Below are 20,520 nucleotides of genomic sequence, written 5' to 3' on the forward strand. Positions count from 1 at the left end.
GCCAATCAATGGAGGCCATTGGATAATCCCATGGTGTCTGATAAAGCCCGTATCTGACTACGGATTAAAATTGGGATTAGATTGAAATTTGACCAATCAGAGTAAAGCCCGTATCAGACTACGGATTGAGATTGGGATTAGATTGAAATTTGACCAATCAGAGTAAAAGTTACTGAACTTGAGATTAGTAAACTTTACTGTGATTGGTTAAATTTCAATCTAATCCCAATCCCAATCCGTAGTCTAATACGGGCTTAAAAGTTACGTCTGAACTTAAGATTAGTAAACTTTACTGTGATTGGTTAAATTTCAATCTAATCCCAATCCCAATCCATATAATCAGACTATAGTCTGATACGGGCTTTAAGGAGACCGAACTAGGCTTGATTACACCAAACACGGGCAGACATTATTGGAAAATAACGTGAAGAATTATTTAACGCCAGTAATTGATTAAACAATGTGGAAAGATTGCACGACGACCTATGGCTGGCAAATTCTAATTAAAAAAATTCATTGCGAAAAATATTACCTCAGCCAGGGCGAGGTAATATTTTTCGCAATGAATTTCTTTAATTAGAATTTGCCAGTCATCGGTCGTCGTGCAATTTCTCTACATTGGTTATTACAAAATATTGAATAAAAATTGTTGCCACTTGTAGCGCTGGCGTCGCACAAACGGATTCGCTCATGAGTTTACCGATCTTGATCTCACTGGCTCGTAGATAACAGCGTATAACCGTTGTTATCTGGGGGTCGATTCCTGGAACTTGCGAAAATTACAAAAATGCGTGAGAATATTTATAATTTCAACCTGCAAATTCGCTCACTTTTGTAATTTTCACTACTTTCAGAGATGCACAATCCTTAAGCTTTAAGAAATTGGCCAATCACGGCCAAGTATGAGTAGAATACACGATTGTGATTAGTCAATTTCTTAAGGATTAGGGTTTAAATCTCTGTTGTAGACTGGAACTAACCTGATTGGTTAACAACTTTAACGCTTAATATCTCGCTTCGCGGGACAGAGCGACGATTTTGCCTCAGGAAAAAGTTATTTCTCGTTCAAAAACGCGTCAAATGAGTCTATATACTATTAACAATTTGTACCGGTATTGTCAATAAATCTTTTTAAAAAATATATATTCCATGACTTTTGGGACACACCCTGTATATTAAATATCGGTATTTTATGTTTTCAATTCTAGATACAAATAGAGCACAATTTCTTTTTCAAATTCATATAATTAATTGTTCACAAACTTTTCAGAAACTTGAACATCATTACTTTCGGTAAGCAACTCTACGTATAAGTAGTTACGTTATCATATTCATTCAATTCTATAGATAATTTTGTATCCAGTTGAATGACCATAATGAGATACGTTATTGTAGCTCCAGCAATCTAGAAGAATAAATCTTTATTTATTAAACCTCTTCATTATATTGTCATGCGAATAAATACAAGGAAATTTTTTGCTTACAGAGCATATGAGAGGTATATCGATTACATATAATCCTAAAGCAGTGAACGTCAAATTATCATGGACCAGCTGAAGTGAAAAGTGTATCACCTAGATAATGTACATATATTTAATATGAAAATGTTTTTATGTGTATGTGTGTGTACACATACATTATACACACACGCACATGCATAAAAGAATATCTAAAAATATTGTATATTTAAAATATTGGAGTCTTACTTCAGCTCGCAGTGATTTATATTCCAGAAAAGCATCGTGCAAAATGATCGCCATTTGCTTGAACTAAATGTAAAGAAAATAAACATCGTGTTATTCCGATATATACGAAAAAAGTTAAGTGGCTTCGGGCAGAACGTATTCCGATTTCAAAAGTATGTTTCAGTTACAAAGTGCAGAAAAATTATAAGAATTTTACCCTGACGTTTCTCAAAATGGAATAATTATTTCAATTCAGAATATACTTTTCAATTCGACGTTTATCATTATGAAAATTAGTAATACACAATTAGCGTTAATTATTGTATATAAAACACACTGTATATTTATAAATAAGTAAACAATACTCAACTTCATTTCTCGATCGCTGACAAATGTAACTGATGTACAGAAATCGAAGAGTATGGAAGAATATCAGGTGTACATGACTTATTAATGTCTTAATGTTATTCTCGTCTTCTTGTAGATGCCGACGTATATCATAAAGTAAAAAAATCGTAGAAGTCAAAGATATAACGGACATTATGAGAAGTGGCAGACCAAAATTTGTATTTATCTGGTGGCAAAAGTGCATTCGTACTATTACAGCAAGAATTATACCAAAAAGAATAACTAACTGCATTTGTAATTCACTTGTGGCTACAACACTTGTGCCACAACGAAATTGTATTTCTTCGCGCATTAAGAAATCGACTCTCTATTCTTAGCACCATCATCATTAAATTCTTTCGGCTCTATTCCATTTTGTATGCAAATTACAAACTTATAATAATTAATAAATTAGTAGTGGGGAAGCAAGACAATTCTCGTTTTGCGCACGTGTCAAAAAAGAAGCGCTAAAATTTTGTATTTTCAACGCAAAGACTCATTGCGCTTAAGAGTAGTGCTACAAATAGTACTAAAAATAAAAAAGGTTTAACCTGTAGAGATTGAGCCACGTGTTATTTTGAGAGAAAAAGAAATAAATTATTTAAATTAACAGAAAATATAGTTGTTAATTGAATCTTTGTGAGACAGCTACAATTGTTGTACGAATCTCACAATCAGGTCAAAATGATCAAATTTCCAATGTTGGATTAGAGGACCCTACAGGTTAATTGTTAATTGATTAAATCCACATGTAATTTAGACTGCGATATCAATGTAATCAATTGCGATCATGGCAAAATAGATTGTAGTTAAATTACCTTTGTCGCCAATATATACAATCCATGATGAATATGTTGAATCGAACGGATTTTGGTAACTACAGCATTGCTGCGTTTATTAAATAAGTTTGAGCTTGCGGTAAAATCAATATAAGAAACTGACAGATTTTCTCTCGAATGCTGTATCGTAATCTTATTCAGTTCACGGAATCTTAGATATATATCGTTCATGTGATGACTGAACAATCCATCTATCATTGTTACGTACGTTCTGGTGTACCAATTAAAAAAGCAGGTGCATATCATTTGGAATGAATAATCAGCGATTATATTAAAAATGTTTTCCGCCACGTCCAGTAATATTATTATCGCTACCGCAATGTCCTGCAGATGTTTCGCAAAGAAAATATCTCTGTCGGTGAATCGTGCGCCGTACGATCTGAAATATGTAACGAATGTATGCAAATTTAACATTTGTGATTATCTCTATCATTTGGCATTAATTACATGCATGCGTAATAATATTAATAATAATTAAGTACTTGATTAAGTAGTTAAACTTTCACTGTGTCGTTTAGGGATGATTTTTAAACAATTTTAATTAATGCTATGTCTTTTAAAGTAATAGATATTTTTGAAAAGTTTGCGCTGCGTACAACGTTGAATACATGATCACAAACTTGGTTGCATACACTTGGGGGTGTATCCAATCATCGAGCGTGTTTCATGACGCTTGCATGCAACTATAAAGTTATATAAATACATGAATAATATACAATTATTTGACAAAAGAGCAAAGAAACTTACTCAAGTAAGGAATCCACCATAAACATTTCTTGGCGAGGGAAAGAAAATTGTTTTGGACGAAATACAGATGTGCTCACCATAATCAGCAATAGTAGAATCATTAGGGAATACCTTGCTGCTAGCATTACCTTTATGAGAAAACCGTTTTCGCAGTGAGCAGTGCAGATGGTTTGCCACGCTATATGACTCAAAAAGATGAGAAATGCCACGAGCGCAAGACTATATAATCTGCCTATGTAACTCGACAGATTGATTCCCAGGAAACGCGAAACTTTTTCGAAAGATTGACTTGTATAAACTAAAAGTTGCTTTTTCGTTGGATCCATTCAAGTATAATTTTTCTGAAAGTTTTGAATTGGACTCATTGAGAGAAAGAGAGAGAGAGAGAAAGAGATCAATTGATTTACTATTGATATTCGTCAAACATGATATATTGACTTAATATTATGGATAATTCTGTTTACCGTATTCTCGGCTATTATATAACTGTACGTGTCAGAAGTTATACTGACACACTGTACGTGAGGTGATGAGGGGTATGATTTTATCATTACCTTCAATCGTAGTGCTTTATTGATCGCCGAGAAATAGAAGAATCGCGCATTATCGCAACGCAATACGTAATATTATTTATATTGTGGGATTGTTTGTTTCTTGATCTTACGGTAGACATAAAGGTATGTGATAAATTTTCTCAATCAATATGTATACAAGAGTATTAGAACAAATATGTGAAGAATCGATATTGCACGAAACAATGTCTCTTAAAATTCTATACGGCTCAACTTCAAATTAAAACATTATTTTAGGATCTTATCTCTCATACGTAACTTGATTAATCTGTTGTTACACTTTTCAGATGCCACGATTCTTTTCTTTCCCGTTGTCCGAGTCGCCTCTCAAGCCGCGAACGCGATATTTTATAGGCAACGACATTGAGCGCACGCATGCTACTGTGCGATATGTAACGAGAGAAAATTTCAACACGAAAAAAACTTAATAAGATATAAAGCAGTTAAACGATTTGTATTGTTATATAACAAGATTATCATTAAACAAAAAGTCTTTCGATTGCACGATAACATTTTTCTACCAAATTTACTTTTATTAGAATAATAATAAATAATAATAAAATTAAAAAAATATATGTAAATATTTAGGTTTGTTTTATTCGTAATCATAACCATCATCGCAAAATTCGCTCTCGGATGTTGCACGAGACTCGAGCATCTGACCAAGTGACATTTCCGTAGCATCAGGTCCTTCTTCATCAATGTAATCGTCATTGTCATTATCAATGTCATTATCATTGTCATATACTGCAATAAAAAATGAATAAATAATCAAGTTTATGCAGGACACATTTACGTTACTAATATACTAACGATAATCCACGATAAAATGAAAAAGTCTAAAGAAAGATAAATAAAGAATACACAACCAATTTCAGATGTATCCACTACAGGTGTGTCCGTTTCCACTGGACTGATTTCCTTCTTCGTAAATTCTTCGTCCTCTCTTCCGGGTGTTTTACCATATAACTCTTTATCCAACGTTTTCTTTAACTGTTGAGTGTTTGGCTTAATAGAACGGTATTTCTTTGTCAACAAAGCTTCTGCAGACTTTAGTGTAGAATTAACTGTTACCCTAATTGTGCAAGACAGAAAGAAAATTATCACTTATCAATTGTCATCAATCAATTTGATCGCAACTGTAAAATAATTTGTACTAACGGTTTCTTAAAGCTTATCGTGTCTAATTCCGTCGCGACCGTGACGGGTAACTCTTGCTTGTTTTGGTCTTCTTCGTTTATATTTTTCAACACTTCGTAATTAATCTTGGAAGATATTTTCTTCTCAAGCAGCATTTTCTCGATTGCTTCGCCTAGTGGAGAGGAGAGTAGAAGATTTGGTAAATTTTAAGTATGTCAATATGAATATAAAAAAGAAAAATATATATAGAGATCAATTTACCCGCAGTATTCGCGGGAGTTTTATGTTTCTTCGAAGTCGTTCTTCTTCTTTTTTTCTCAGGTTTACCTTCTTCTTTTTCCTTTAAACGTTTTTCTTCTTTTTCTTTTTGTTGCACAAGATACTCGGCATTTACTTTATTCCAAAGGGCGGATTTAGATTGCGATTCTTTTTCCGAAAGTATATAGCTGTCCAATTCCTCATCATCGATATCATTTGTGATGATTCCTTCAGAAAACTAAAGATAAACCTTCTTGATTATCTCGAGATATTTAACATGCGATTTAATACTCGCGATGCTTCTTTACATAATAATAGCATCATAGATTTACAATTCAACTCGACGAGAATAAAAGGGACAAACTTACATTTTCAAAGTTACTATTCTCCTTGCTGGGTTCATTCGAATGGTTACTCGCACCTATCATAGATGCTATATCGGGACCTGCGGAAGTATTAAAAGAACAAAAAATTGAAAACGTGTTGGTAAGAAGTATATACATATAGTTTTTGTATGGGCACACATGTATACCTAATCCAGTTATAAGTGGGGTATTATTTTCATCTAAAACATCATTTCGAACTTTTTCATCGGGATCGTCAATATTATTTTCGACATATCGTTGGATTACACTGAAATTACTTTCTCGAATAAATCTATCCGTGTCCTCGCTCTCTATGGAAAATGCTGTAAAAGATATATAGATAAGACACTTGCCAGCACCATTGTATAAATAGGATGAATTAACCATCTGAAGTACAATATATTTGAAAGTTATTGAGATACATTTCAGATCATAGTCGTTCCATTTTGAGAAGGATAGAATTGTGTAGTCTGATACATCTCTGGTGAAATCACTTTCTGATAACTATTTCACTCTTTACTAGTACTGGTACCCACCATCATACTTGTATACTTTTATAATAAAATGATATGAGAAATCAATTGACGATTCTATTCCTTGTAAATATTATCAATTGTGCGTTTTTAAATCAATCCCTCTCGTCATTCTATACATGTAAAAGTATTAAAACGAAAATTGTCAGTGTATCCAAGGATATTATATTGTATTTCATATTTCACGTTGGAAATTGAAGTATAATTTGAAATATATCTCGGGCGCGCGCGCGTGTGTACACACTTTTTTTTCAATAGGTCATTTTCAGAATTTGTAGTAAATTCAGGAAATTACTGTGATTGTTAAATTCAAACTGTACTATCTCCATGATTCTCATGTTTATCAAGCTCAGTAAAGTATATAAGGCACATTCGCAGGAACTTCTTTCCTTCAACGACCTATTGAAATCATTCTGTATATTTTAAGTTGGTTATACAAGTTTATCTTGTATATCTAAAGAAATTAGCTGCTCTTTTTTGAAACATAATTTATTATTATTAAATAAATTAAAATGAAATGTATGCTACGAAGACACCATTAAAATTACCATCTTTCCGCTTTTTTACTTTCCCTATTCTATAGTCTTCCAATTGCCTATCAATCTCCGCTTGTAGCTCATTTATTTCCGTATCTATGTTTTCCAACTAAAAAAAAGAGAGGTGCCGTTAGAATTAAGGATAATTTATTACTAGAATATTAAAGTATATTATGTATGTACACCTAAAGTAATATGATTTCAAGACTGTCAAGCCTTGAAAAATGTTACACTTTCTAGTTGAAGAAGAGAGATTCTTACTCTTTGTAAACGTTCCCTATCCTTTTTACGGGCTGCTTTAAACGCTGGAGGATCTTGTTCCTCCTCCAGCTCGACTGTCATAAATTCATCCAACGTCAAAGCACTAGATGGTGTATCACCAAATTCCATCAATCTACAAATAAAAGAAGAGAATAGAAAGTAATATAAACGTTTAACAGATGTAAGTCTAGATATTTGGAAAGAATATCTTACCTTTTGCGTAGGGTAGATTCGTGTACCTTGACAATTTTTATAATGTCAGCGGTTGATCTGTTGAATTCATGTAACCGCGCAGCTATTAATAATGCTGTTGCAGAAAACAAAAGAGATGTACATATGTATACATGCGTACGTATAATAGAGATATGGTCAAATTGATTGAAAATGTTTACCTGCGCCACATAGGCCCGAGGGCCTACGGCCGCTATGAATACTATCCCTCTTCATTCTTTGAACGACTCTTAAAGCCGTCATCGACACGGAGTGAGTTTTTTCACCAAACTCGAGCTTGTGCGCAAACCTCAAGATGTATAAACAAGGATCTAAACGGGGAACAGATAGAGACAGAAATGTATTTTCTCATTGAAATATTTTACGTGATGTATTTAAACTCTCGCGCGCGAGTGTACGTTTTGGAGCTAGGCTGGAGCTAGTTTAATATGCACAGCTAAATACCGAAAGACAAAGTAGCGATGCTTCGAAATTGTTTGTGGTCGATGTTTCATCGACGCATTCATCGCGAGAAACTCTACGCGCGAATGCACACGCGCTCTTTATTAGAATTAATTTGCTCTCAGTATCCCGAAATTGCAAAACGGTAGAGGAGATTAATTTCTCTCATTCGGTTCAACCCGCTCTTTTAATCTACTCTACGAAAGATGCTAATTATCATCGGACACGTCTATTATTACATACATATATTCGTATCCTTCCTGCTCTCTCATTGATATTTTCATCGTCGGTCTCGAGTCGAAATTTTGGTGCAATTTTGACACTTTGAGAATAATTTACACCTACTTTTAGCCGATCTATACACCTACATAGACCAATAATCTACTTTGACACTATATTTTTTTACTCCTCCCTTGAGTCTTTAATTCTAAAAATTGACTTTATCGCCTACCTAAATGGACCTACTTTAATGCTAAATTGGCAAAAGTAGAAATTTCCGACACTATCAGCTTTAAAGTAGGAGTACATTTTGTACTTGCAATTCGACCCCTTTTACTGTTTTAGGTCCTACTATACAGGGTGTCTCAATTTAGGGGGACATAAGGTGGTACCATTGACTTGACCTTGAATCATTTGAAGGTCGCGCGAAGGTCACTTTTAATTTTTTTAATGGAACCCCCTATTGTTTATTATACTATCTTATTCTAATTAATATGAACAACTTTTGTCTGAATCATTTTTCGATTTGCCTTTAGCTTATGATATCTCGATAACTGTTCGTCGGAGGGGAAAGTAATACAGGACTTTTTGACTTGATTTAGTCTCAGGAATGTGCTGTTGCAACAGTGCTCCAATTATTGTACATTTTTGTGTACGTAAATTTCGCGTTACAACACGCAAAAGCTCTACTGCTAGCTCTTGCGAGTAAGATGGGAGAAGATTGGAAGGAACATTGGGAGCAGAATACAGAAAGGATAGATTCAAGTAATAATTGTGTTATTCGGAGAATAACTCATTCTTTCAAGATGCTAATTGTACGTGCGATCAGCGTCGATGGGCGCTCATTCCACATACTATTCGCGCGGGAATCATCTCTCTTCTTGAGGCACAGAATACATGTCTCGTGTACACACGTCTAACAAATCATTTTATACCTTAAAGTGTACATAGTATAATAAATTATTAATGGTTTTTCATCGAAAATAGACTTCGGTTCTTCTATCATGTATGAATAACGTATGTATACATGTTTATTAAGAGTCATTTTCGAAACTGCTGTCATTCCCAGTTTAAAACTCTTGTACTTTTTACGACTTTTATCAATGATAGCATTTAGGGGAGTAATTGGATTAGAGGATGAAAAGGCCGCGTTATATTATATGCGTAATTAAAGATATATTTATTTCGCATATACACATGTATATAACGTATACAACATAAAGTGTAGAACGATACAGCTGAAATAAACCGCTGAGAGATAAGTGTTACGGATGGGAAAACTGTCTTTTTGCGCGTGTGTACCCCCCCGGTGCGCCCCTCCCACCACTTTCTCATCGCTCGATGCTATCGACCGACGCGCGTTGCGATAACGGTGGTGGGTGCCGGGTGGCTGGGCGCACTGGGTGGCTGGGCGGCCGGGTGGCTGGATGGCGGCACTTGGCGGCACTGCCTCAACAGGCTCCAACTGCTCGACCAGCGCCCGCCGTTGCGTCGCGTAGCGTACACTGTATGGAAAATGGCGACCGCCTAGCCGACGACGTACACCATCTCCCGGACTAGTTTTGTGAACCGCGCGCGCACAAGAGGAGATTACGACGGGAAAGGAGAGGTTGACGTCACCACTCGAACGTCGACGACGATGGCAATGTCGAATCTCTACTCCAAGATCTCTACCAAGCCAATGAAGCGTTTTCAGGACAACGTCGCGGTCAAACAGACCAATGCTTGGATGAACGGTGAGAGAGAGAGAGAGCGAGAGAAAAGGGGGGAGAGGGAGGGGGGAGGGAGAGAGAGAGAGAGAGAGAGAGAGAGAGAGAGAGAGAGACGCACAAAGACGCGGAGTGAAAGACGGAGAGGAGGAAGAGAGAGAGAGAAAAGAGAAGTTAAAAACTTTTAAATCTTAGTTAATTTTTGTTTATGCCTTTATATATTATTTATGTCGAATAAATTGTTATGTAATAAAGAAGAAATTGTCAATTCATGTCCATTTCACGCAGTCATTACGTTGTGCGTTGATAAAGAGTCAAATAGAAGAAAAAGATATCGCGTTTTTGTTAACGAATGAAAAGTACCCGACAAGGCGGAGAATGTAAGTGCATTTCGAGTGAAAGAAAATGCCGGAGGCGTCAGTTTATTTTACAGTTTTAAAAGTGAACAGCACCCTCTCGACACTTGTGTAATTTCCTATTTTGAGGCATCTACACTATTTTACAACTTGTGTTGAATCTCTTCGGCGAACAATATTGAATTCCTCGGGTTGTAAGAGACGATCGTTTTATTTTAGAGTAACGCAAATTGCAAGAAAAACTGACTCGTCTCAATCCGTAATTGAAACAATTAAAGTCAATTGCCTGAGGAACGAAATTAAAAAAAAAAAAAAGAGGACGAATCGATACGATTTCGCGACTATACGCTTTCTACTTGCCTCACGGTTTGCGTATCTCCGTGCACACCCGCGAAACGCACCCCACGCGCGACGAAACAAAGTGCGAAATTAATTTTCCCACATTTCGCACCGTGTGCGCGCGTCAATGTATCGTTAAATCCGTGCGAGCGCGGATCTGCGCGAATCGAGAGATGCGGACGGAGACGCACATACGTTCGCGGATTCGTACACGTATGTACCCACATTATATACACGTATATAAATACAAGGGCATGTGTATCCGCTACTTTACGCATCACTCACGTCTCTCGCTCCGTCGCCAATGTCGCCATGCACGCTCACGTCAGTGTCGCGAAAAAGTGTCCGTTGCCGTCTTCGACGTCTGCTACGAGACGATAACAATCGGGAATACGGAGATCAATGAGAAAGAACTGGGTGAAAGCCACCGCAGATTGTCGCAACGTTATTTCTGGACGACGCATTAAATGATGTATACTGACGGTAAACAATACGATTTGTGTAACAATCGGCGCACGACAGATTTCGCGCTTCCGTGGCTCCCTGCCTTCGCTCGAGGGCCCTTCGCGCGAAAGCGGTGTAGGACGGACGTGTCTTGGATGTGCTCGAAACACTCGGAGGGGAAAATGTTGCGCGAAAATTTCAGAGCCGAGGAAACCCGACCTAACCTAACTCGCGCGTCTCCTCGCACGCGCGCACCAACGTATCTCTGCTGAATTTTTATATGATTATTGATAGTTTCTTTGAGCAATTTCTAATGGATTTTCGCGACGATTCGACGCGACGCGCGAGATACCGAAGGTGGGCATAAAAATAACGAAACTGAAAGAACCAGATAAGGAGCCAGGGGGTCAATTCTGTATCTTCCCTAGCAGCACAGTGCATTGGCTAAACATTGGCCCAACACAGCCAAATAGTGGGCCAATGTTTAACCAATGTTTGATCAATGCACTGTGCTACTAGGGTCGCGCTACAGTGAAGATGCTAAAAGCTAGTAGCTGTCTCATTCCAACTGTCCCCTTAAGGCCTGTGTCTACGATGCTATTCCATAAAAGCTGCAAGTTGATTGGCTACACGTTTCTCAAAACTAGAACTTGGACCAAGTTCTAGCATCGTGGACTTTGGCCTTTAGAAAGAGACAAGGCCACTGACTTTCAGCATTTTCACTGTATCGCAAGATACAGAATCGACCCCTGGAATTGATGCCCGAGTCTAGCTTTGCAGAGAAATGACACGTTTGTACAACAGAAGGATACAGATTCGATGTAGGATATGGCGTATACCATTGGCAAGATGGTTACATTTCTAAAGCCTTGTGTCCACGATCCAAGAACTGTGTCCAAATTCTAATACCGAGAAATGCGTAGCCAACCACCTCGCGGTTCTTATGGAGTAGCCGCAGGTTGATTGGGTACACATTTCTCGAAACTAGAACTTGGACCAAGTTCTTGGATCGTGGACGCAAGGCTTAATAAATATGCATTGGCTTTCAAGCTTTCGCGGCTGCTGTCTTCTTCAGTCGCAATAATGGCTTCCGGATGGTTGCCGCGTCCGTTTGCAGTTTGGTGCCAGATATATAAGTGTATATCTGTGACACGATGAAAAAAAATTGCCTTTTCTCTGAATTGCAGCGGAATCTCCAAGTAACACATCAGATTCACCACCCTCGGTGAGTCCGCTCTCTTCGTCTATCGTCTTGCAACGCGAAGGAACCACCGTGAATCAGCCACTGAGCGCACCCGCGTCGCCCCTGTCTTCCTTGTCGTCGCCCTTGGCTCAGTTAAATCTATCATCGCCCGGAGATTGCACCCAAGATCCCAACTGGCAGGCAACGAAACCTACCGTCCGAGAACGAAACGCGGCTATGTTTAATAATCATCTTATGGCCGACATTATATTTATCGTCGGCAGCCCAGGTACTTGGAAATTGCAAAATTTCGCCCAGCTCCTTTTTCTCAACCGTTGCTCACTCGTGTCAATGCCGTAGGTCACACGCAAACGATACCAGCGCACAAATATGTTCTCGCCACTGGCAGTTCTGTATTTTATGCCATGTTCTACGGAGGGTTGCCAGAAAATAAAAGAGACATAGAAGTGCCTGACGTCGAGCCAGCCGCCTTCCTTGCGTTACTGAGGTAGGCTTTAACAGCTTGAGTGATTTCTGTATATCGTATCGTTGTATTGTACACAACGTTACGATATCTGTCATAGCGAAAGTTCGCCGAGATAAGCCACAAGGTAGCTCCGTACGATAAAATGACGTTTGTTTTAGGTACATGTATTGCGACGAGGTGCAACTAGAAGCAGATACAGTTCTGGCGACGTTGTACGTCGCGAAAAAGTACATAGTCCCACACTTGGCACGGGCGTGCGTCAATTATCTGGAAACGAGTCTGACGGCGAAGAACGCGTGCCTGCTTCTAAGTCAATCTCGCTTGTTCGAAGAACCGAATCTCATGCAACGTTGCTGGGAGGTGATTGATGCACAAGTAAGTCAAATGCAACGGACGCTAACAACCATTACTTTGAGTGACAACAACTTGGACAGAATGCTCACGAACGAAGATGACTCGAGTCCCTCTAGTGACTCGGTCAATCACATTTCGAGCTTACACTCTTGTGTTTGTGACAATAAACTCGACAGTCTGCGATACCGGCGTGCATGTAAAAGCAATGGCGGACTGGACCATTGTGACAATTGCGAGAGTTTCAAGGGCAGATTATCGATAGTGCCGCACTGTTTGAGTCTCTCGGAAAACGACTGTTGTACAAACGTTCTCGCGGACGAGCACTTGTCCCTCTCGCTTTTCCGAACGCGAAGTGAACCTTATTTCCCGGACAATAAATTAGACCAGATTGAAGTCACGCAAAATATCATGTACCAGGATAATTTGATAGACGAATACGAGCGCGGTAAAAGCAACCGTCTCTCGAACGATGTCTCGAGTACAGCGACAAATATTTCAATCAATCGAGTAATCAGCTAAACAAAAGTGAACCAACTTTTACACTATATGTATTCAATTGTATCTCGAATACTCTTCAAGCACGTGACTGCATACCGCTCAAGTGGAAAAAAAAGATTATCATTCGTTATTCTTTGTTCTCTCTTTTTCCCGACTGCATTTATACTACAACAATAATGTTATTTAAGCCACAAACGGCTTTTGTGTTCAAGCTGTGACAGCTCTAGCGCTCTAGTACTAGCGTTGAGACATTACCAGTACGTATTTGCGGTGCACATTTATATTCAACGTGTAACTCGGAAGTAGTGCGCGGTGCAGTCCACCTGACGATACATTTTCACTTTGAACGTTTACGTTTTTCAATCGAATCTTGCACATTTTGAAGAAGGTACGCGTTGTTTCTCGCGAAACAACCTCTATGTAATATGCTTTAAGCTTCCTTTCGAATAAAAGTAATCGGCAGAATTTCTTCAAGGGGGAAAAAGAAGAAAAACACGTACGCATACGTGCAATACCTGTAGGTGTATGCAGCAAGCGTTAAAGAGAGGTCACAACGTCATTTATATCATTCAACACTCAATCATTGAATGTGAGAGTAATTTAGATAAGAAGCTTTCTATTGTTTTGAACGATATGAGTACAATGAGCTCGTACACTAACATAAAGTGTGTGTGTAGCATATGTTAACGTTAACTAACGTTTGTTTTCATTTACGAAAAAGACTGCAAATTTTTTGAAATATATGTTACTCATTAATTATTATTATTATTATTAAATACTTCTATCGAGAATACTTTCATAAACTTTGTATCAAGTGTAACAATTAAATAAGGCGAAACAACTTGAATAAAATTGGTCGTTTCTCAATAAACAATGGAAATATTTGTTATTTATATTTTATGACCGATTTTGTAGCGACAATTCCCTCCACTCAATGTACAATATATAAATATATATATATATATTTCTCAACTAGTTTTATAAAATATTTATATATTTTGCCGATTCTTTATTTTCTCATATAACAAATTTTTATAATACTTTTCAAATTGTTATAGCCGTTTTCATAAAAAGATTTGGCGTAATGCTTCAACCCCATTCCGTTCGCATTTTTTCATATACTGTTCAGCCTTATTATCAAGCCTTGACACGAACGAATTGAATGAGAATAAAAATGTCCCTCCCCTTTCTGTCGACAGTCGCGAGAGAAAGGTTTTAGTCTCATCAAATTACTTTATTAATGCTGTATCGTACAAAAATTATTACTTTTAAAAAGAGATCGGTGGCGCATACGTACAAGAACAAATTACAAAGACAGAAAAGAAAAAAAAGAGGTGGCGTGCACAATCGCTACGCACGCTATGTGGAATTATGATTTAAATGCATAAGCTTGGTACTTTTATTACGAAACGGTTCACAGATCTGTTTAGGATAAATTCTAAATGATTAGGTATACAGTGTAGCCGTCGGGATACAATACAGTATTAAGCATATTAAGTAAGAGTGATGTTATGTGAACTTTAACATTAAGTACAATCTATTGTATGACAGGCAGAAATGGCCCTAAGATCTGACGGTTTTGTGGATATTGATATTCATACACTCGAATCGGTCTTGTCTCGAGAGACATTAAACTGCAAAGAAATTCACATATGGGATGCTGCCTTACGATGGTCTTCTGCGGAATGCATACGGCAAGATGTCGAGCCTATTCCCACCAATCAGAGGCAATTGTTAGGTAAGATGAGCGCCGATATTTTCTTTTTCAAAATAATTGTTAACCCACTCTACGCGCACGTGTGTGTGTGTGTGTACGCGTGTACATTTTTTCTCTTTATTTTTTAGGATCTGCCTTGTATTTAATTAGACTACCCGTTTTGAATCTCGAAGAGTTCGCAAACAGTGCGGCACAGACAGGAATCCTAACGCATCAGGAAACAATCGACTTGTTTTTGCACTTTACGGCCAGTAATAAACCACAACTTTGTTTTCCTACCAAGCAACGCCAAGGACTGAAAACTCAGGTGAGTGAAAGTCACATATTATGTCTCCTCACCTGGTTAGGTGAACATTGAACTCCTCGCCTCACGGGTCATATTTGTATCGTATCGAGAGAATAAGACTTTGTGAACAAGTTTCAAATGAGCACATCGCGCGGTATCTCTTTGACGGATAATCACAGTACGAAATCACAGTCGAAACATCAACACATTTGGCGCGCTATCGATATGTGTGATTATCACGTTTCGCGCCAACGGCGATAATAGCTAGCTAGTGTTGAGAAATAAACCATATTCTTCGCAGGTTTGCCATAGATTCCAATCCTGTGCGTACAGGTCAAATCAGTGGCGATACAGAGGTCGTTGCGACTCGATTCAATTCAGTGTTGATAAGAGAATATTTGTGGTGGGTTTTGGACTGTATGGAAGCTCATCTGGTGCTGCCGATTACAACGTCAAGATAGAACTTAAGAGACTCGGAAATGTTCTGGCGGAGAATAACACCAAGTTCTTCTCCGACGGTTCGAGTAACACGTTTCACGTATATTTTGAGAACCCGATACAAATCGAGCCGGAATGCTCGTACACGGCAAGTGCAATATTGGACGGTGGAGAACTGAGTTTTTTCGGTCAGGAAGGCATGTCGGAAGCGACAGTCGGCAGTGTGAACTTTCAGTTTCAGTGCAGTTCCGAGAGCACCAACGGCACCGGTGTCCAAGGGGGACAAATCCCCGAATTAATTTTCTACGGGCCACCATCCGACGATTGACGGAAGATCGCAATCGAGCTTAATTGCTAATGGTTTGCAATATAAAAAAAAAAGACAGATTTAGATGACGACATTCGTCATTCGGCCAAGGAGGGGCCGGGGAGGAAGGCGTAAAGTTCTCAGACACGTGGGAAAGGAACGCGTGCGAATTTCACAAGTATTCCGATTTATCAGTATTTCAGAGAATTCAGATTCTCAGATATGAATATTTAAATTTCAAATCGAAATAGCTCTCAAATACTCAGTATTCGGGAATATATTCAAATTCCCCAAATAAAAAAAAAATACCTTTTGGGAAAATCCAAAGAATGATACAATTAATAGGGATAAGAGTAGAACAAGAATGTTGCGTCTAATATTTTCAGATACGCAACTGTATCTATTATCGATTCTGCTTGCGGAAAACTATTTTTTCTAATGTAAATACAGTTAATTTAATACTGTTGCGGATGTTTCAGCGAAATTATCCCTCTCCTAAGATGGAAATATTGATTAAACCTTATTTCAGACGTGTCTGTTTATTAATTAACGAGATGAAATTATGTTTATTTAAATTTTAGATTATGCACCAAGAACTATTTATTCTACTGTTATCAATTAATTTTCTTAATGAATATACGATTGAAACAGAATGTTATAAATAAAAAAATTTATTTCAATTCCGAAAGAACGATATCAAACTTTAATGTGTGCAATTTACTGATGCGATTCGTTCGAAAATCATATTTTCGTAGAAGACAAAAAGATGTACAGTATATCATGCAATCTGAAAGTAACAAGTGATGTATATTTAAAATTACATCTTCGTTATTTAGACAGTTGTTTTCAAGACTTTTGACGTTTTAATATCTGCCATTATCGTTATTGTCCGTATTTATACAAATAATTATTTAGTTGACGTGACACTTTCAAAAATTTTCAAAGTATCTTTACCATTATCACTACTACCATTTCGTTCGTAAACTTGTGTAAATAACTTTGGAAAAGAGCATATCTATTTTTCTATGCACAACTAATAAATATGCAGCATTTTGCTCGATTTGCGCGAATGAATTTGATTTTTGTCTTGTGTCGAGTAAAAGAAAATGGTTATTAAAAAAACAAAACTGTAAATACAGGTATCTAGGATACTAATAGAGTATAAGGAGAAGAGATCTGTCAGAGAGCGCGTAATATAATCGCTTCGACTAAATACTTGAAATGTACTCACCCTAATGTAAAGAGTATTATTTAATTTGAAGTAATCTCTCTCTATATACATGTGAAAAGTATAAATAAATACTATGGCGATGCGCATGTAATTATGAAGTTGTGAGTATCGTTAAACAACGTTACGTGAAAATATGTTCAAGTGTAATCAATGATGTGTGTTTGATTTAATATCCTGAAATTTGGCAATCCTTCCAAAAGTATCAAGTACACCTAACATCTTTTTATACTTTATCGCTGATATATTATTCTATTAACGTAGCTAACGTATGAGATAACCATAAACCACTCGGAATGTAAAGTGTATAACGAAAAGTCCTAAAAAGTATAAGATCTCGCTCACAGTTGTATCTCCAGATATTTCATGATGATCAATACGATCTGAAAAAAGTCTGGCCTTGTTTCTAGAGACACGAGATAATCTAACGTGGAAATTTTACAAATGAAAAACGTAAAGATCGATATATGTTGCAGTTTCTTAATTTACAGTATCGATTTTAATAATACTTGTGACACAAAATAATGCTCGCTGTAACACAAGTCATTTCATTTGAAGTGTAACAAATGTTGGACAGTCTTTCAGATGGTTTTGTAGTTTATACGTATAATCACTCATCTCACAACAAAACTGTAGAAAAATAATTATTTTGTATACAGGGTGAGGAAAAAGTATGGAAACCCCGACAGTTTTCGAAAACTATGCATTTCAGAAACAAATGTTTGAGACAAAAGTTGTATGGTTTCAAGGGGGACATAAGATTGGTTTGACCTTGGATAGTCGTTTGAAGGTTGCCTGTAGGTAATCTTGAATTTTTTAAAATGAAAACCTGCATTTTTATTGTATCATATTTTTCTATTAATTAATTGAAACAACTTTTTCAATAATTATCGTACGATATCTTGGTAACTGTTTATCGTGAGGCAAGATGATACAGGACTTTTTGACTTGATTTGGTGTCGAGAATATGCTGTTGCACTAGTACTCCAACTTTGGTAAACATTTGCGTACACATCTCCTTAAAGTTTTCATGTGTATACAATTTATAAAAATTGAAATTATTATTGAATCGACTGTTTTTGTTTCTACAACCAAAATTTATCCCACTTACAGTTTCTATTTCTCAAGATAACTCTCCTTTTCGTACATACTCGTACACGAGTGTTTAATTACGCATGTACTATACTGGACAAGATGAGAAAATAAACGCTTACGTTATAAAATGTCATGCAAATCACTTACCCACTGCTGGTATGTTGATACACAGAGCTTGGGTAAATCGCAGATATGTCCGTCCGAGTTCGTGAACGCAGATATGGAGAATATCACTGATGTCGATGAGCAAATCTATATATACACACATATGTACATACGTATAAGTTAAGAATTAATATTTTCTCCCTTTATACACTGCCTCTTTTCCGTATCGTGTTGTTTTATACTCTGAGCTCTGCATAAATAGTATACAATCAAACTCTACGTTAACTTGATAAAAAGTTTTTGCATGCTTAGAAAGAGCACAAGGATATATTGCTTTCACGTAGAATATTCACGTTATACTATTGTTTTTTTAAACAAAAGGATACGTTCAGATTTCTCCATGCGGCAGGTAATATATACACAGGCAGCCTGGTTGTGAGCTTGCTTCCTTCCACGAGTCAAGTGTTGATGCAGAGCCATTTTATAAAAGTTGACAGATGTATCGATGTAATTTTGACCCAGGCTGGAGCATAAATCGAGAAATCAGGTGAAACAATTATAACAAGTTAGTAAAACATTTTCCCTCTTCGTCGTGAACGTATTGTGATGTTTACCTACCCTAATTGTAGGCAAAGATGCGTTATGCCTTTCCGTGCGTTTTGTATAGTAATTCCTCTAGATTCTTTCCCATTAACGTAACAAGCTGTTGTAAGCGAAGAAAGTATATTAATAGTGTACTTGACAATTGTTCAAAGGGTGTATAATATTAATAATTAATAGCGACTTACATGCACCAAAATTTGTAGCGCTACCCGTGCTATCGTTAGGGACAAAGTGCCCAAGTACCATTACTTTACCAGACGACGACTCCTCGAAAGTTGTTTGACTAATAATAACTGAATCCTCTAGTACAAAACCACATTCTATGCAAATTGCGTCACCACGTCCTGGATCGGTCTCAATATTGGTAGATCCGCATTTCCGACACTTACTTCCAGACATCTGATGTGACAATAGATACGCAATAAAATGTAGCATCTTAACACGCACGTCGCGTTAAATTTATTAATTAAGATCAGTCGCGATAAAACATATAGAATTAGCAGCACGGCATATTCGCCAAGGGAATTTTCTCACTAGAGTTATAGGTTAAATAAACATGTTTCGTTACGCACCTTTAGTTAATTGTGTTTAAACACGCGTAACCAAGTTAATGCCTGCAAAAGTATCGTCCGACACTTATCGTCGCGAGTAAATCACGCGGAAGTTACAAATCGCACTGTGCGTATCGAATCGTTCGACACGCACGCTCGATCGCGTGTGTCTTCCGTCTTTCTCTTTGCCTACTTCAGACCCTTGAGACTTCACTCGCGAGTCGCGCGTGCTCGCTCACTCACGCACGCTGTGCCCCGATGCGCTGCGAATGACATATACACATGCGATATCCAATAGGAGAGTTTGTTTTCTAAAGAGCACATCGGCGCGGCGGACGGCAGTGTGAATCTCGCATTATCCTCAACATGAAAAATGGCGACGAGTGGCATCAGAGAGAAGCCTGAGAGATGTCACGGCCCCGTTTTTCGTGATACGCGAATGCGATACGCCCTCTGTGGACATTGAAAACGTGGACATTGAACTACGTAGCCAATTTGCACATTTTGCTAAGTGGGCAACGCAGATTTGCGAAATTTTGGTTGCGTTTCGTGCTATAATCAGGTCCTGTGCGATGCTCTTGTACTTAAGATTATTTTAAGTACAAG

General features: G+C 37.5%; 3 protein-coding genes across 5 annotated transcripts; 1 reads left to right on the forward strand and 2 right to left on the reverse strand.

The window, feature by feature from the left end:
- Positions 1 to 1,235: 1,235 nt before the first annotated feature.
- Positions 1,236 to 4,181, reverse strand: LOC105565789 (putative gustatory receptor 28b). Of its 2 annotated transcripts, XM_012019269.1 has the most exons (7): positions 4,123 to 4,181; positions 3,659 to 3,999; positions 2,891 to 3,290; positions 2,056 to 2,259; positions 1,707 to 1,769; positions 1,485 to 1,574; positions 1,236 to 1,405 (listed from the first exon to the last, which is right to left on the reverse strand). In XM_012019269.1, exons 2-7 carry the CDS (start codon positions 3,982 to 3,984, stop codon positions 1,304 to 1,306), a joined length of 1,185 nt encoding a protein of 394 aa, XP_011874659.1. In that variant the 5' UTR covers positions 3,985 to 3,999; positions 4,123 to 4,181; the 3' UTR covers positions 1,236 to 1,303. The 2 variants fall into 2 exon arrangements, with proteins under 2 accessions (XP_011874659.1, XP_011874660.1); XM_012019270.1 differs by lacking the exons at positions 2,056 to 2,259; positions 4,123 to 4,181 and having other exon boundaries at positions 3,659 to 4,070.
- A 29-nt stretch (positions 4,182 to 4,210) lies between these two features.
- On the reverse strand, positions 4,211 to 20,144 carry LOC105565788 (transcription factor IIIB 90 kDa subunit). The gene is made up of 15 exons (XM_012019268.1): positions 19,936 to 20,144; positions 19,549 to 19,762; positions 19,379 to 19,463; positions 19,147 to 19,283; positions 18,803 to 18,907; positions 7,716 to 7,865; positions 7,537 to 7,630; positions 7,324 to 7,456; positions 7,075 to 7,171; positions 6,161 to 6,316; positions 5,997 to 6,073; positions 5,632 to 5,866; positions 5,392 to 5,542; positions 5,100 to 5,305; positions 4,211 to 4,977 (listed from the first exon to the last, which is right to left on the reverse strand). The coding sequence occupies exons 2-15, from the start codon at positions 19,760 to 19,762 to the stop codon at positions 4,826 to 4,828; spliced, it is 1,992 nt and encodes a 663-aa protein (XP_011874658.1). The 5' UTR covers positions 19,936 to 20,144; the 3' UTR covers positions 4,211 to 4,825.
- Positions 9,608 to 17,710, forward strand: LOC105565787 (BTB/POZ domain-containing protein 6). Of its 2 annotated transcripts, none has more exons than XM_012019266.1 (7): positions 9,608 to 9,950; positions 12,250 to 12,534; positions 12,606 to 12,753; positions 12,891 to 13,107; positions 15,136 to 15,322; positions 15,430 to 15,608; positions 15,889 to 17,710. In XM_012019266.1, the coding sequence occupies exons 1-7, from the start codon at positions 9,854 to 9,856 to the stop codon at positions 16,351 to 16,353; spliced, it is 1,578 nt and encodes a 525-aa protein (XP_011874656.1). In that variant the 5' UTR covers positions 9,608 to 9,853; the 3' UTR covers positions 16,354 to 17,710. The 2 variants fall into 2 exon arrangements, with proteins under 2 accessions (XP_011874656.1, XP_011874657.1); XM_012019267.1 differs by lacking the exon at positions 9,608 to 9,950 and adding an exon at positions 10,717 to 11,101.
- Positions 20,145 to 20,520: the final 376 nt, after the last annotated feature.

The sequence above is a fragment of the Vollenhovia emeryi genome, unplaced genomic scaffold, assembly GCF_000949405.1.
Source record: "Vollenhovia emeryi isolate VEMERY1.0 unplaced genomic scaffold, V.emery_V1.0 DF939149.1, whole genome shotgun sequence".
Lineage (NCBI taxonomy): Eukaryota > Metazoa > Arthropoda > Insecta > Hymenoptera > Formicidae > Vollenhovia > Vollenhovia emeryi.